General features: G+C 41.8%; 1 protein-coding gene across 1 annotated transcript in view; it reads left to right on the forward strand.

The window, feature by feature from the left end:
• The window catches only part of Gga (ADP-ribosylation factor-binding protein Gga), a 113,533-nt gene that overhangs the window by 10,711 nt on the left and 84,460 nt on the right, over nucleotides 1–18,362 (forward strand). Inside the window, exons 3-4 of the mRNA XM_071672767.1 lie at nucleotides 13,978–14,215; nucleotides 18,000–18,177. Of these exons, the coding sequence (XP_071528868.1) occupies nucleotides 13,978–14,215; nucleotides 18,000–18,177 (416 nt within the window). The remainder of the gene's footprint in view (nucleotides 1–13,977; nucleotides 14,216–17,999; nucleotides 18,178–18,362) is intronic.

Raw genomic sequence — 18,362 nt, forward strand, 5'->3', positions numbered from 1 at the left:
AGACCAAATTGGAGGTGGAAAGATGGAGTGAAAAAGATTTTGAGTGATCGGGGCCTGAACATGCAGGAGGGTGAAAGGCGGGCAAGGAATAGTGTGAATTGGATCGATGTGGTATACCGGGGTTGATGTGCTGTCAGTGGATTGAATCAGGGCATGTGAAGCATCTGGGGTAAACCATGGAAAGTTGTGTGGGGCCTGGATGTGGAAAGGGAGCTGTGGTTTCGGGCATTATTGCGTGACAGCTGGAGACTGAGTGTGAATGAATGGGGCCTTTGTTGTCTTTTCCTAGTGCTACCTCGCACACATGAGGGGGGAGGGGGCTGGTATTCCATGTGTGGCGAGGTGGAAATGGGAATGAATAGGGGCAGGCAGTGTGAATTGTGTGCATGGGTATATATGTATGTGTCTGTGTGTGTAACTATATGTGTACATTGAGATGTATAGGTATGTATATTTGCGTGTGTGTGTGTGCATTGTGTATGGGGGTGGGTTGTGCCATTTCTTTCGTCTGTTTCCTTGCGCTACCTCGCAAACGCGGGAGACAGCGATAAAGCAAAATAAATGAATAAATATATATATATATATATATATATATATATATATATATATATATATATATATATTTTTTTTTGCTTTGTCGCTGTCTCCCGCATTTGCGAGGTAGCGCAAGGAAACAGACGAAAGAAATGGCCCAACCCACCCCATACACATGTATATACATACGTCCACACACGCAAATATACATACCTACACAGCTTTCCATGGTTTACCCCAGTCGCTTCACATGCCTTGATTCAATCCACTGACAGCACGTCAAACCCGGTATACCACATCGCTCCAATTCACTCTATTCCTTGCCCTCCTTTCACCCTCCTGCATGTTCAGGCCCCGATCACACAAAATCTTTTTCACTCCATCTTTCCACCTCCAATTTGGTCTCCCTCTTCTCCTCGTTCCCTCCACCTCCGACACATATATTCTCTTGGTCAATCTTTCCTCACTCATTCTCTCCATGTGCCTGAACCATTTCAGAACACCCTCTTCTGCTCTCTCAACCACGCTCTTTTTATTTCCACACATCTCTCTTACCCTTACGTTACTTACTCGATCAAACCACCTCACACCACACATTGTCCTCAAACATCTCATTTCCAGCACATCCATCCTCCTGCGCACAACTCTATCCATAGCCCACGCCTCGCAACCATACAACATTGTTGGAACCACTATTCCTTCAAACATACCCATTTTTGCTTTCCGAGATAATGTTCTCGACTTCCACACATTCTTCAAGGCTCCCAGAATTTTCGCCCCCTCCCCCACCCTATGATCCACTTCTGCTTCCATGGTTCCATCCGCTGCCAGATCCACTCCCAGATATCTAAAACACTTTACTTCCTCCAGTTTTTCTCCATTCAAACTCACCTCCCAATTGACTTGACCCTCAACCCTACTGTACCTAATAACCTTGCTCTTATTCACATTTACTCTTAACTTTCTTCTTTCACACACTTTACCAAACTCAGTCACCAGCTTCTGCAGTTTCTCACATGAATCAGCCACCAGCGCTGTATCATCAGCGAACAACAACTGACTCACTTCCCAAGCTCTCTCATCCCCAACAGACTTCATACTTGCCCCTTTTTCCAAAACTCTTGCATTCACCTCCCTAACAACCCCATCCATAAACAAATTAAACAACCATGGAGACATCACACACCCCTGCCGCAAACCTACATTCACTGAGAACCAATCACTTTCCTCTCTTCCTATATGTATATTTTTTTTTTTTTTTTTTTTTTTTTTTTTTTATACTTTGTCGCTGTCTCCCGCGTTTGCGAGGTAGCGCAAGGAAACAGATGAAAGAAATGGCCCAACCCCCCCCCATACACATGTATATACATACGTCCACACACGCAAATATACATACCTACACAGCTTTCCATGGTTTACCCCAGACGCTTCACATTCCTTGATTCAATCCACTGACAGCACGTCAGCCCCAGTATACCACATCGCTCCAATTCACTCTGTTCCTTGCCCTCCTTTCACCCTCCTGCATGTTCAGGCCCCGATCACACAAAATCTTTTTCACTCCATCTTTCCACCTCCAATTTGGTCTCCCTCTTCTCCTTGTTCCCTCCACCTCCGACACATATATCCTCTTGGTCAATCTTTCCTCACTCATCCTCTCCATGTGCCCAAACCACTTCAAAACACCCTCTTCTGCTCTCTCAACCACGCTCTTTTTATTTCCACACATCTCTCTTACCCTTACGTTACTCACTCGATCAAACCACCTCACACCACACATTGTCCTCAAACATCTCATTTCCAGCACATCCATCCTCCTGCGCACAACTCTATCCATAGCCCATGCCTCGCAACCATACAACATTGTTGGAACCACTATTCCTTCAAACATACCCATTTTTGCTTTCCGAGATAATGTTCTCGACTTCCACACATTCTTCAAGGCTCCCAGGATTTTCGTCCCCTCCCCCCCACCCTATGATCCACTTCCGCTTCCATGGTTCCATCCGCTGCCAGATCCACTCCCAGATATCTAAAACACTTTACTTCCTCCAGTTTTTCTCCATTCAAACTTACCTCCCAATTGACTTGACCCTCAACCCTACTGTACCTAATATTATTACCTTGCTCTTATTCACATTTACTCTTAACTTTCTTCTTTCACACACTTTACCAAACTCAGTCACCAGCTTCTGCAGTTTCTCACATGAATCAGCCACCAGCGCTGTATCATCAGCGAACAACAACTGACTCACTTCCCAAGCTCTCTCATCCCCAACAGACTTCATACTTGCCCCTCTTTCCAAAACTCTTGCATTTACCTCCCTAACTACCCCATCCATAAACAAATTAAACAACCATGGGGACATCCACACCCCTGCTGCAAACCTACATTCACTGAGAACCAATCACTTTCCTCTCTTCCTACACGTACACATGCCTTACATCCTCGATAAAAACTTTTCACTGCTTCTAACAACTTGCCTCCCACACCATATATTCTTAATACCTTCCACAGAGCATCTCTATCAACTCTATCATATGCCTTCTCCAGAACCATAAATGCTACATACAAATCATAATATATATGTATTTTTTGATTTGCTGGGTACAAGAGTTGGATGCCTGAATTATAATGAAAACTGACAGTGGAAAATACTTCTGTAGTAGGTTAGACCTTGAAAAGCATATAATAAGTGTTTCATATGTCTATTTGTAATTTCAGGACTGTTTACTGCTGTGCATTAAGATGGTACATTTTAAAATGGAGAAGCTACTTAACTTAAACTGTATCTTCTGTGTTGCAACTGAAAAAGACATCCATCTAGATCACAGATCTTGTGGAAGGATCAATCAGCCAGTTATTTTCTTGGTAATTTTAGGGATTAGAAGTAGTTACATAACTTTATTTGATCTATTCCAGTACAGTATGTGAAATAGTGAAGCTGTGGGATGGGCTGTAACTGCTCTGAAATTTCCACATCCCCTTGCTAAATTGGCAAGTACTTATCTTAAGCTGGTATGACTTGTGGGAGCTGGGGGTTGCTGAGTCAAAAGGGTGAGCTAAAATCTAGTACCCTGCTGTAATCATTACCATTATCCTGTGGCTGTGTATATATATATATATATGTTCTCAGTGAATGTAGGTTTGTGGCAGGGTGTGTGATGTCTCCATGGTTGTTTAATTTGTTTATGGATGGGTTGTTAGGGAGGTGAATGCAAGAGTTTTGAAAGAGGGGCAAGTATGAAGTCTGTTAGGGATGAAGAGCTTGGGAAGTGAGTCAGTTGTTGTTCGCTGATGATACAGCGCTGGTGGCTGATTCATGTGAGAAACTGCAGAAGCTGGTGACTGAGTTTGGTAAAGTGTGTGAAAGAAGAAAGTTAAGAGTAAATGTGAATAAGAGCAAGGTTATTAGGTACAGTAGGGTTGAGGGTCAAGTTTGAGGTGAGTTTGAATGGAGAAAAACTGGAGGAAGTAAAGTGTTTTAGATATCTGGGAGTGGATCTGGCAGCGGATGGAACCATGGAAGCGGAAGTGGATCATAGGGTGGGGGAGGGGGCGAAAATTCTGGGAGCCTTGAAGAATGTGTGGAAGTCAAGAACATTATCTCGGAAAGCAAAAATGGGTATGTTTGAAGGAATAGTGGTTCCAACAATGTTGTATGGTTGCGAGGCGTGGGCTATGGATAGAGTTGTGCGCAGGAGGATGGATGTGCTGGAAATGAGATGTTTGAGGACAATGTGTGGTGTGAGGTGGTTTGATCGAGTAAGTAACGTAAGGGTAAGAGAGATGTGTGGAAATAAAAAGAGCGTGGTTGAGAGAGCAGAAGAGGGTGTTTTGAAATGGTTTGGGCACATGGAGAGAATGAGTGAGGAAAGGTTGACCAAGAGGATATATGTGTCGGAGGTGGAGGGAACGAGGAGAAGAGGGAGACCAAATTGGAGGTGGAAAGATGGAGTGAAAAAGATTTTGTGCGATCGGGGCCTGAACATGCAGGAGGGTGAAAGGAGGGCAAGGAATAGAGTGAATTGGAGCGATGTGGTATACCGGGGTTGACGTGCTGTCATTGGATTGAATCAGGGCATGTGAAGCGTCTGGGGTAAACCATGGAAAGCTGTGTAGGTATGTATATTTGCGTGTGTGGACGTATGTATATACATGTGTATGGGGATTGGTTGGACAATTTCTTTCGTCTGTTCCTTGCGCTACCTCGCAAACGCAGGAGACAGCGACAAAGCAAAAAAAAGATATATATATATATATATATATTATATATATATATATATATATATATATATATATAGATTTATGTGCTGAAAAAGGACTGATGATTGGGAATACCTGGTTTAAAAAGCGAGATATACATAAGTATACTTATGTAAGTAGGAGAGATGGCCAGAGAGCGTTATTGGATTACGTGTTAATTGACAGGCGTGCGAAAGAGAGACTTTTGGATGTTAATGTGCTGAGAGGTGCAACTGGAGGGATGTCTGATCATTATCTTGTGGAGGCTAAGGTGAAGATTAGTATGGGTTTTCAGAAAAGAGGAGTGAATGTTGGGGTGAAGAAGGTGGTGAGAGTAAGTGAGCTTGGGAAGGAGACCTGTGTGGGGAAGTACCAGGAGAGACTGTGTACAGAATGGAAAAAGGTGAGAACAATGGAAGTAAGGGGAGTGGGGGATGAATGGGATGTATTTAGGGAATCAGTGATGGATTGCGCAAAAGATGCTTGTGGCATGAGAAGAGTGGGAGGTGGGCTGTTTAGAAAGGGTAGTGAGTGGTGGGATGAAGAAGTAAGAGTATTAGTGAAAGAGAAGAGAGAGGCATTTGGACGATTTTTGCAGGGAAAAAATGCATTTGAGTGGGAGAAGTATAAAAGAAAGAGACAGGAGGTCAAGAGAAAGGTGCAAGAGGTGAAAAAAAGGGCAAATGAGAGTTGGGGTGAGAGACTATCAGTAAATTTTAGGGAGAATAAAAAGATGTTCTGGAAGGAGGTAAATAGGGTGCGTAAGACAAGGGAGCAAATGGGAACTTCAGTGAAGGGCGTAAATGGGGAGGTGATAACAAGTAGCGGTGATGTGAGAAGGAGATGGAATGAGTATTTTGAAGGTTTGTTGAATGTGTCTGATGACAGAGTGGCAGATATAGGGTGTTTTGGTCGAGGTGGTGTGCAAAGTGAGAGGGTTAGGGAAAATGATTTGGTAAACAGAGAAGAGGTAGTAAAAGCTTTGCGGAAGATGAAAGCCGGCAAGGCAGCGGGTTTGGATGGCATTGCAGTGGAATTTATTAAGAAAGGGGGTGACTGTATTGTTGACTGGTTGGTAAGGTTATTTAATGTATGTATGACTCATGGTGAGGTGCCTGAGGATTGGCGGAATGCGTGCATAGTGCCATTGTACAAAGGCAAAGGGGATAAGAGTGAGTGCTCAAATTACAGAGGTATAAGTTTGTTGAGTATTCCTGGTAAATTATATGGGAGGGTATTGATTGAGAGGGTGAAGGCATGTACAGAGCATCAGATTGGGGAAGAGCAGTGCGGTTTCAGAAGTGGTAGAGGATGTGTGGATCAGGTGTATGCTTTGAAGAATGTATCTGAGAAATACTTAGAAAAGCAAATGGATTTGTATGTAGCATTTATGGATCTGGAGAAGGCATATGATAGAGTTGATAGAGATGCTCTGTGGAAGGTATTAAGAATATATGGTGTGGGAGGCAAGTTGTTAGAAGCAGTGAAAAGTTTTTATCGAGGATGTAAGGCATGTGTACGTGTAGGAAGAGAGGAAAGTGATTGGTTCTCAGTGAATGTAGGTTTGCGGCAGGGGTGTGTGATGTCTCCATGGTTGTTTAATTTGTTTATGGATGGGGTTGTAAGGGAGGTAAATGCAAGAGTCCTGGAAAGAGGGGCAAGTATGAAGTCTGTTGGGGATGAGAGAGCTTGGGAAGTGAGTCAGTTGTTGTTCGCTGATGATACAGCGCTGGTGGCTGATTCATGTGAGAAACTGCAGAAGCTGGTGACTGAGTTTGGTAAAGTGTGTGGAAGAAGAAAGTTGAGAGTAAATGTGAATAAGAGCAAGGTTATTAGGTACAGTAGGGGTAAGGGTCAAGTCAATTGGGAGGTGAGTTTGAATGGAGAAAAACTGGAGGAAGTGAAGTGTTTTAGATATCTGGGAGTGGATCTGTCAGCGGATGGAACCATGGAAGCGGAAGTGGATCATAGGGTGGGGGAGGGGGCGAAAATTTTGGGAGCCTTGAAAAATGTGTGGAAGTCGAGAACATTATCTCGGAAAGCAAAAATGGGTATGTTTGAGGGAATAGTGGTTCCAACAATGTTGTATGGTTGCGAGGCGTGGGCTATGGATAGAGATGTGCGCAGGAGGATGGATGTGCTGGAAATGAGATGTTTGAGGACAATGTGTGGTGTGAGGTGGTTTGATCGAGTAAGTAACGTAAGGGTAAGAGAGAGGTGTGGAAATAAAAAGAGCGTGGTTGAGAGAGCAGAAGAGGGTGTTTTGAAATGGTTTGGGCACATGGAGAGAATGAGTGAGGAGAGATTGACCAAGAGGATATATGTGTCGGAGGTGGAGGGAACGAGGAGAAGAGGGAGACCAAATTGGAGGTGGAAAGATGGAGTGAAAAAGATTTTGTGTGATCGGGGCCTGAACATGCAGGAGGGTGAAAGGAGGGCAAGAAATAGAGTGAATTGGAGTCATGTGGTATACAGGGGTTGACGTGCTGTCAGTGGATTGAAGCAAGGCATGTGAAGCGTCTGGGGTAAACCATGGAAAGCTGTGTAGGTATGTATATTTGCGTGTGTGGACGTGTGTATGTACATGTGTATGGGGGGGGGGGTTGGGCCATTTCTTTCGTCTGTTTCCTTGCGCTACCTCGCAAACGCGGGAGACAGCGACAAAGTATAAAAAAAAAAAAAAAAAAAAAAAAAATATATATATATATATATATATATATATATATATATATATATATATATATATGTCTTGGTTACATCCACACACATTTAGACACATTTGTGAAAAAAGGAGAGATAGGTAGTATGTTTGAGGAAAGGAACCTGGATGTTTTGGCTCTGAGTGAAACGAAGCTCAAGGGTAAAGGGGAAGAGTGGTTTGGGAATGTCTTGGGAGTAAAGTCAGGGGTTAGTGAGAGGACAGGAGCAAGGGAAGGAGTAGCAGTACTCCTGAAACAGGAGTTGTGGGAGTATGTGATTGAATGTAAGAAAGTAAATTCTCGATTAATATGGGTAAAACTGAAAGTTGATGGAGAGAGATGGGTGATTATTGGTGCATATGCACCTGGGCATGAGAAGAAAGATCATGAGAGGCAAGTGTTTTGGGAGCAGCTGAATGAGTGTGTTAGTGGTTGTGATGCACGCGACCTGGTTATAGTGATGGGTGATTTGAATGCAAAGGTGATTAATGTGGCAGTTGAGGGAATAATTGGTATACATGGGGTGTTCAGTGTTGTAAATGGAAATGGTGAAGAGCTTGTAGATTTGTGCTGAAAAAGGACTGGTGATTGGGAATACCTGGTTTAAAAAGCGAGATATACATAAGTATACGTATGTAAGTGGGAGTGGATCTGGCAGTGGATGGAACCATGGAAGCGGAAGTGGATCATAGGGTGGGGGAGGGGGCGAAAATCCTGGGGGCTTTGAAGAATGTGTGGAAGTCGAGAACATTATCTCGGAAAGCAAAAATGGGTATGTTTGAAGGAATAGTGGTTCCAACAATGTTGTATGGTTGCGAGGCGTGGGCTATGGATAGAGTTGTGCGCAGGAGGATGGATGTGCTGGAAATGAGATGTTTGAGGACAATGTGTGGTGTGAGGTGGTTTGATCGAGTGAGTAACGTAAGGGTAAGAGAGATGTGTGGAAATAAAAAGAGCGTGGTTGAGAGAACAGAAGACAACAAAGGCCCCATTCATTCACACTCAGTCTCCAGCTGTCACGCAATAATGCCCGAAACCACAGCTCCCTTTCCACATCCAGGCCCCACACAACTTTCCATGGTTTACCCCAGATGCTTCACATGCCCTGATTCAATCCACTGACAGCACATCAACCCCGGTATACCACATCGATCCAATTCACACTATTCCTTGCCCGCCTTTCACCCTCCTGCATGTTCAGGCCCCGATCACTCAAAATCTTTTTCACTCCATCTTTCCACCTCCAATTTGGTCTCCCACTTCTCCTTGTTCCCTCCACCTCCGACACATATATCCTCTTGGTCAATCTTTCCTCACTCATTCTCTCCATGTGCCCAAACCATTTCAAAACACCCTCTTCTGCTCTCTCAACCACGCTCTTTTTATTTCCACACATCTCTCTTACCCTTACATTACGTACTCGATCAAACCACCTCACACCACACATTGTCCTCAAACATCTCATTTCCAGCACATCCACCCTCCTGCGCACAACTCTATCCATAGCCCACGCCTCGCAACCATACAACATTGTTGGAACCACTATTCCTTCAAACATACCCATTTTTGCTTTCTGAGATAATGTTCTCGACTTCCACACATTCTTCAAGGCTCCCAGAATTTTCGCCCCCTCCCCCACCCTATGATTCACTTCCACTTCCATGGTTCCATCCGCTGCCAGATCCACTCCTAGATATCTAAAACACTTTACTTCCTCCAGTTTTTCTCCATTCAAACTTACCTCCCAATTGACTTGACCCTCAACCCTACTGTACCTAATAACCTTGCTCTTATTCACATTTACTCTTAACTTTCTTCTTTCACACACTTTACCAAACTCAGTCACCCGCTTCTGCAGCTTCGCACATGAATCAGCCACCAGCGCTGTATCATCAGCGAACAACAACTGACTCACTTCCCAAGCTCTCTCATCCACAACAGACTTCATACTTGCCCCTCTTTCCAAAACTCTTGCATTCACCTCCCTAACAACCCCATCCATAAACATATTAAACACCCATGGAGACATCACACACCCCTGCCGCAAACCTACATTCACTGAGAACCAATCACTTTCCTCTCTTCCTACACGTACACATGCCTTACATCCTCGATAAAAACTTTTCACTGCTTCTAACAACTTTCCTCCCGCACCATATATTCTTAATACCTTCCACAGAGCATCTCTATCAACTCTATCATATGCCTTCTCCAGATCCATAAATGCTACATACAAATCCATTTGCTTTTCTAAGTATTTCTCACATACATTCTTCAAAGCAAACACCTGATCCAAACATCCTCTACCACTTCTGAAACCACACTGCTCTTCCCCAATCTGATGCTCTGTACATGCCTTCATCCTCTCAATCAATACCATATAATTTACCAGGAATACTCAACAAACTTATACCTCTGTAATGTGAGCACTCACTCTCATCCCCTTTGCCTTTGTACAATGGCAGTATGCACGCATTCCGCCAATCCTCAGGCACCTCACCATGAGTCATACATACATTAAATAACCTTACCAACCAGTCAACAATACAGTCACCCCCTTTTTTAATAAATTCCACTGCAATACCATCCAAACCTGCTGCCTTGCCGGCTTTCATCTTCCGCAAAGTTTTACTACCTCTTCTCTGTTTACAAAATCATTTTCCCCAACCCTCTCACTTTGCACACCACCTCGACCAAAACACCCTATATCTGCCACTCTATCATCAAACACATTCAACAAACCTTCAAAATACTCACTCCATCTCCTTCTCACATCACCACTACTTGTTATCACCTCCCCATTAGCGCCCTTCACTGAAGTTCCCATTTGCTCCCTTGTCTTACGCACTTTATTTACCTCCTTCCAGAACATCTTTTTATTCTCCCTAAAATTTAATGATACTCTCTCACCCCAACTCTCATTTGCCCTCTTTTTCACCTCTTGCACCTTTCTCTTGACCTCCTGTCTCTTTCTTTTATACATCTCCCACTCAATTACATTTTTTCCCTGCAAAAATCGTCCAAATGCCTCTCTCTTCTCTTTCACTAATAATCTTATTTCTTCATCCCACCACTCACTACCCTTTCTAATCAACCCACCTCCCACGCTTCTCATGCCACAAGCATCTTTTGCGCAATCCATCACCGATTCCCTAAATACATCCCATTCCTCCCCCACTCCCCTTACTTCCATTGTTCTCACCTTTTTCCATTCTGTACTCAGTCTCTCCTGGTACTTCCTCACACAAGTCTCCTTCCCAAGCTCACTTACTCTCACCACCCTCTTCACCCCAACATTCACTCTTCTTTTCTGAAAACCCATACAAATCTTCACCTTAGCCTCCACAAGATAATGATCAGACATCCCTCCCAGTTGCACCTCTCAGCACATTAACATCCAAAAGTCTCTCTTTCGCGCGCCTGTCAATTAACACGTAATCCAATAACGCTCTCTGGCCATCTCTCCTACTTACATACATATGTTATTTTTTTTATTATACTTTGTCGCTGTCTCCCGCGTTTGCGAGGTAGCGCAAGGAAACAGACGAAAGAAATGGCCCAACCCCCCCCCCCCATACACATGTATATACATACGTCCACACACGCAAATATACATACCTACACAGCTTTCCATGGTTTACCCCAGACGCTTCACATGCCTTGCTTCAATCCACTGACAGCACGTCAACCCCGGTTTACCACATCGCTCCAATTCACTCTATTCCTTGCCCTCCTTTCACCCTCCTGCATGTTCAGGCCCCGATCACACAAAATCTTTTTCACTCCATCTTTCCACCTCCAATTTGGTCTCCCTCTTCTCCTTGTTCCCTCCACCTCCGACACATATATCCTCTTGGTCAATCTTTCCTCACTCATCCTCTCCATGTGCCCAAACCACTTCAAAACACCCTCTTCTGCTCTCTCAACCACGCTCTTTTTATTTCCACACATCTCTCTTACCCTTACGTTACTCACTCGATCAAACCACCTCACACCACACATTGTCCTCAAACATCTCATTTCCAGCACATCCATCCTCCTGCGCACAACTCTATCCATAGCCCATGCCTCGCAACCATACAACATTGTTGGAACCACTATTCCTTCAAACATACCCATTTTTGCTTTCCGAGATAATGTTCTCGACTTCCACACATATATATATATATATATATTTTTTTTTTTTTTTTTTTTTTATACTTTGTCGCTGTCTCCCGCGTTTGCGAGGTAGCGCAAGGAAACAGACGAAAGAAATGGCCCAACCCCCCCCCCCATACACATGTACATACACACGTCCACACACGCAAATATACATACCTACACAGCTTTCCATGGTTTACCCCAGACGCTTCACATCCTTGTTCAATCCACTGACAGCACGTTCAGCCCCTGTATACCACATGCTCCAATTCACTCGTTTCCTTGCCCTCCTTTCACCCTCCTGCATGTTCAGGCCCCGATCAACAAAATCTTTTTCACTCCATCTTTCCACCTCAATTTGGTCTCCCTCTTCTCTGTTCCCTCCACCTCCGACACATATTCCTCTTGGTCAATCTTTCCTCACTCATCCTCTCCATGTGCCAAACTATTCAAAACACCCTCTTTGCTCTTAACCACGCTCTTTTTATTTCCACACATCTCTCTTACACCTTACGTTACTACTCGATCAAAACCACCTCACACCACACATTGTCTCAAACATCTCATTTCAGCACATCCATCCTCCTGCGCACAACTCTATCCATAGCCCATGCCTCGCAACCATCAACATTGTTGGAACCACTATTCCTTCAAACATACCCATTTTTGCTTTCCGAATAATGTTCTCGACTTCACACACATTTTATCATATGGTAAAATTTATTTTAACTGACCTGATTTGCATGAAAATTTCTGATTGATGAACTTTGAATGTATAGGTTCATAGGGTGGTAGGCTGTAATGACTTTAAAATTAAACATATCACCTCTCCTTTGGTATAATTTGATTTCCATTAATCACAGGAATTTCATTGAAATCATTTCCATTGGGTTACTGAAGTTATACCTTGCTTTTATATTATTGCCTTTTTAATTCACAATTTTACATAATATATCAGTTTCCTTCTTCTGTATGTATTTAGCATATATTAAGCAAGCCATGATCTACAGGTACAAAATGATTGATACAGCTTTATTATCTTATTCAACAATTCATATTGCACCCTTCTTGTTGATCAGCATAACGGTTCTAAAAGAGTCATAAAAATATCAACAACATTTACATATCACTCGACTGCACTTGTAAACACTCGTTCCTGAGATTAAATCGCTTCTGATATTCAGTTACACAGCCTTACATCCTCGATTGACTTTTCACTGCTTGTAACACCTCCTAGAACATAATCTTAAAACTTGTCAAGAGCACCTATAATCTTTGTAATTGTTCCAGATCATAAATTGCAAACATATCATTCTTCTGTATTTGCACTTTTTTCTATCAACATAATCACAAAGATCACCTCTTCATTTGAAACCACTGGGGTCTTCCCATTATGCTCTGAACATGTTCACACCTCTCAAATTTATAACCTACAGTATAAGTTTATGTCTCCATCTTTTACCTTGTAACTTTGAGCACTCCACTTAGCCCCTTTTTTTAAAGTGATTATTACGCTTACGTTGGATCTAGTATTGAACAGATGGAATCAGAGGGAGGAATTTACATTAAGTATTTATAGGTTTCACATGCTAAATATCATTAGTTATTTATTTTCATCCTTTTTCCTTATCTACTTAGAAATAGTGACAGAAGCCTCTTTCTATAACTTAAATGAAAATACTGTAATTTAGTGAAATGAGTAGCAAAGAAGTCACATTTTTTTTTCAATAAGCACAAAAACAATTATGAAGTAAGGTATATATATTTATTGTTTATTTTGCTTCGTCACTGTCTCCCATGTTAGCGAGGTAGCGCAAGGAAACAGACGAAAGAATGGCCCAACCCGCCCCACATACACATGTATATACATACACATCCACACACGCAAATATACACACCTATACATCTCAATGTACACATATATATACACACACAGACATATACATATATACACATGCACACAATTCATACTGTCTGCCCTCCCTCATCCCCACAATGAAGTAAGGTACAGTGTTTTAATCCTTTTTCAAATATGTAAAAAATCTTCATTAACAGTAGCATATTTAACCTTACAATTTTTGGGTCCTATGTCGAGTGGGTAATATTTTTGTACCTGATTGCCCTTCCTGCTTTAGCAAGTTAGTGCTGGGAACAAACAAAAAGTGATCTCATTTGCACTTATCTGATCTCCAGCTGTGACAGAGACAAACCAGAAATCATCACAAATTATTCCATGGTTAATCTTTACCTCTTCATATTCCTTGGTTCACCTCATTGACACATGTTGCCCTGCCATATGCTACACAGAGTTTTTGTATATAAAGTGGAATATGTTTCAGCAATCAGAATTATGTAAAGTTTTTCCTGTGATCCCATTATCTTACAGGATGATCCTCAATATATAGGAGCTCCAACTGCTCCTGAGCCTAGAAGTCGAACAAATGCAGTCTTTGAAGATGAGGAAAAGTCCCGCCTCCTCCAAAGGCTTCTTCAGAGTAAGAACCCAGAAGATCTTCATAAAGCTAATGCTCTCATTAAATCTATGGTGAAGGAAGATGAGAGAAGAATGGAGAGGACTAGCCGGAGGATAGTGGAGGTACAGATTTGTTAAAGGTTTTAATGCATATTTTAGCCATTAGAGAGAGAGAGAGAGAGAGAGAGAGAGAGAGAGAGAGAGAGAGAGAGAGAGAGAGAGAGAGAGAGATATCATAGTAGTGTGGTGTGTTTGTATCTTATCAAATTTTCACAAATATAATGAAGCAGGTGCTGACATACCAGATACCTATATCCATTTTAGTGGCTTTAATCTCTTTTGACACCATTAATCCATAAGTTGTGGTGACGTGACACACTCATGTGTACTCCCAATTCTGGCTTCAGTACAGTAATGAGCATTTTATTTCATACCTATTCGCCATTTCCCACATTAGTGAGGTAGCGTTAAGAACAGAGACTGAGCCTTTTTCTCACATGAATCAGCCACAAGCACTGTATCATCAGCGAACAACAACTGACTCACTTCCCAAGCTCTCTCATCCCCAACAGACTTCATACTTGCCCCTCTTTCCAAAACTCTTGCATTCACCTCCCTAACAACCCCATCCATAAACAAATTAAACTACCATGGAGACATCACATACCCTTGCCGCAAACCTACATTCACTGAGAACCAATCACTTTCCTCTCTTCCTACACGTACACATGCCTTTACATCCTCGATAAAAACTTTTCACTGCTTCTAACAACTTGCCTCCCACACCATATATTCTTAGTACCTTCCACAGAGCATCTTTATCAGCTCTATCATATGCCTTTTCCAGATCCATAAATGCTACATACAAATCCATTTGCTTTTCTAAGTATTTCTCACACACGTTCTTCAAAGCATACACCTGATCCACACATCCTCTACCACTTTTGAATCCACACCGCTCTTCCCCAATCTGATGCTCTGTACATGCCTTCACCCTCTCAATCAATACCCTCCCATATGATTTACCAGGAATACTCAACAAACTTATACCTCTGTAATTTGAGCACTCACTCTTATCCCCTTTGCCTTTGTACAATGGCACTATGCAAGCATTCCGCCAATCCTCAGGCACCTCACCATGAATCATACATACATTAAATATAATGGGTTACATAAGAATCACAGGTAGCTCAGATTTTCTCTTAATGGTGATAATTGTGAGACTGACCCACTGGCAAGAATGAGGCTTACTCCACCCAGGAACCACTATTACTCCACCCACTAATCCTCACTGAAATTATGGCATATTTTGTACCACGCTAATGCGTCAGTACATCATAAGATATCTAGTTTCATTTTTAAGGTCAGAGAGGTTCTCTTCCATTTAACTGCTGGGTCTGGGCTAGAAGATGGTACTGGAGATTTGGATGCTCTGTTGATAAACACAAACACAGTTGGTTGCAGATAAACCAAAATAGCAGGTACACCCAAATTGCACAAGTTGCATAGATCTGCCCATAATGGCGATAACTTTGAGGCAGACATGCTGGTGGGAACATGGCACGCTCCACCTACGACCTACACTTACCCCACCCACCGATTTTAACAAGTTTTGGCACACTTTCTACCATGCTGATGCTCCCTCACCAGCATCAGTGCATCATAAGATTTCTAGCTGGTTCTAGGGTAGGAGATGATGTTGGGCATTTGGATGCCTTCATAACAAAGACAAATGAAGTGTTTTGTAAGAAAATTACATTAGCATGCATACCCAAATCACAAGTAGCATAGATCTACACACAATAGTGGTAACTGCAAGACTGACCTGCTGTTGGGAATGTGGCTTGCTTCACCCAGGGTCTACTCTTACTCCACCCACCAACCCTCACTGAAATTTTGATGCACTTTCTACTGCACTTATGTACATAGCGAATTTTGACCTCATGGAAAATGGTACTGGTGGAAGTAGGTTCCTAGCATAATAGCAAAATTGCATAATGATCCTGCATAAAGTGAGGGGAGTGTATTTTACAATATTTAACCTATTTGCAAATATTTTACATAGAGGAGATATTAATATATGTAAGCAGATAGGCAGTCCTAAATGCCTTGATCTTCTGCTGCATGATGATGATGTAAATAGTCATGCTGATGTTGAAGTCCTTCATTAATGCCACCTTGGGCTGGCCCTTAGGCACCCTCTTTCACAATTCCATTTTTTTTAGGCCTAAAACATTCCCCTTGAACTTCATGCAAGATGTAGATAGTTTTGAGAGCAGTCAGGCAATTGCTGACAATGCTTGAAGGGGGCCATTGTCCACGCTAGTAATCTAGGGTGTACCAAATACACAAGTGTGCAAAACCAGCATGCAACACTGTGCGTAAGAGCAGTAAACAATCATCTGCACAACAAAATATTGGGTAGTACACTAAGTTTATTAGTGCGATGTGTTACTGTATTTTTTTTGTATGTTCACATTATTCCTTAGCAATGCCATTCTTGTGTATGAAATAAGGGTTGAATGTGAAACCAGGTTCAAGAGAAAGAAACAAAATCTTGTCCTTTTCTTTTTATAAGTTGTTAGATGTATCAATCATACCAGACCCTGCCCCTTACTCAACACTGAACTAAACCAACCTTAAGGTATGTGTGATGCTTTTTGAGTATTATCTCTTATTTTTACTTGCCTTTTTGTCACTTCATAACAGAAGAATTTTGATTTTTTTTACTGTGTACTTGGAGATGAACATTGTAATCAGTTCCATCTTATGAGGGTTAGCATAGGTCAGAACTAGCAGTATGTGTGGTTGTGTGCCTTTTATGCTGAAAGATTAGGTTTACAAAGTTGAGAAACAGTTGGTTATATTAACAAATAGAAGATGATAGGTTCATCAAAGCGTATATTTAGTTTGTTAGAAGATGCTAATAGATCTTACCTATGATGAAATTTTGTCATTAAGAGGGGATAACTCATTGTGCTTGTCACATTTATTGGTTACATAATAATAAAGTACTGTTTTTCTCTGCTACCACACACTTTGCATCAGATAGACTTCAGAGGAGATGGATTAACTGATGTCAGATGATTATATCAGACAGACTGTAGATGAGATGGATAAATGCAGTAAGAGAATATAGTAGGGCTAGGGATGATTCAGAGGAAGATGTCAGAAGAATGATTAGGTACCAGATGCATTGGAACATTTTGTTTATTGGGTGATGTGAATGGACGGCACTGATGTCTGGTGATGAATCAACTTGGTAAGCAAGTCCATGTTTTGCTTTAACATGTTGATATGGGTTGATGATTTGTATGAGTGATTTCAAAGGGTGTATTTATCTGATTTAGACTCAAGAATATTGGGAATGGAATTATAGACGATATGAATGTTTTATCCCTGGAATAGGGGAGAAAGAATACTGCCCATGTATTCTCTGCATGTTGTTGAAGGCAACTGAATAGGGTGGGAGCGGTTGGCTGGAAATCCTCCCCTCCTGTATTCCTAAAGAAAGAACAGAACAAGGAGCTAAGTGAAGAATTTACCCTCTACGGCTCTGTCTTCTGTTCTTAATGCTACCTCACTCATACTGGAAATGGCTAGCATGTAGGAAAAAAGGAATGGAAATAAATGTATGTTAATGAATTACTGAATACATTTCCGTGTTTTCTAAACAAAGCCTTTGTAGATGTACGGTCTTTGGAACCTTACCTATCCAACTTGTGGTTGATCTCATCAGAGACATGATGAACAACTTCTGCATGATTTTTCTTTTCTTAGAAGGTTGAAGAAAGTTTTGATTAATTGAGTGAACTGGACAAGGTTTGGTTATTTATTAATCTTTCATACATATTGTAACTTTGGGCTATTCAGCCAAGCTAATTTTGTGTATTTCTCTCATCATTAGGTGGAAACTGCTATGAATAATGTACGTGTGCTAGATGAGATGCTTTCACGCCACCAGGAAAGCCCTGCAACTCAGGCTGACTTGGACTTAATGTTGGAGCTTCATTCCTCTTGTTCTACACTCAGATCCAATCTATATCGACTTGTCTCAGAGATGGATGATAAAGAGGAGGGAATAGGTTTGTATCAGAAAGTAAAAAGAGAATCTGGTCAATTAAAGGTTTGAGTACATTCTTGTTGAAATTGAATAAAAGCTCAAAACATGATCAGTGAAATTATGGCAGTTTGCAGATGTATACTTCACAAAAATAGCAAGAATCTGGTGATTACAATTTGTGAAACTGGAAAGTCACTTCTCTGATTT

The sequence above is a fragment of the Panulirus ornatus genome, chromosome 18 (assembly GCF_036320965.1).
Source record: "Panulirus ornatus isolate Po-2019 chromosome 18, ASM3632096v1, whole genome shotgun sequence".
NCBI lineage: Eukaryota > Metazoa > Arthropoda > Malacostraca > Decapoda > Palinuridae > Panulirus > Panulirus ornatus.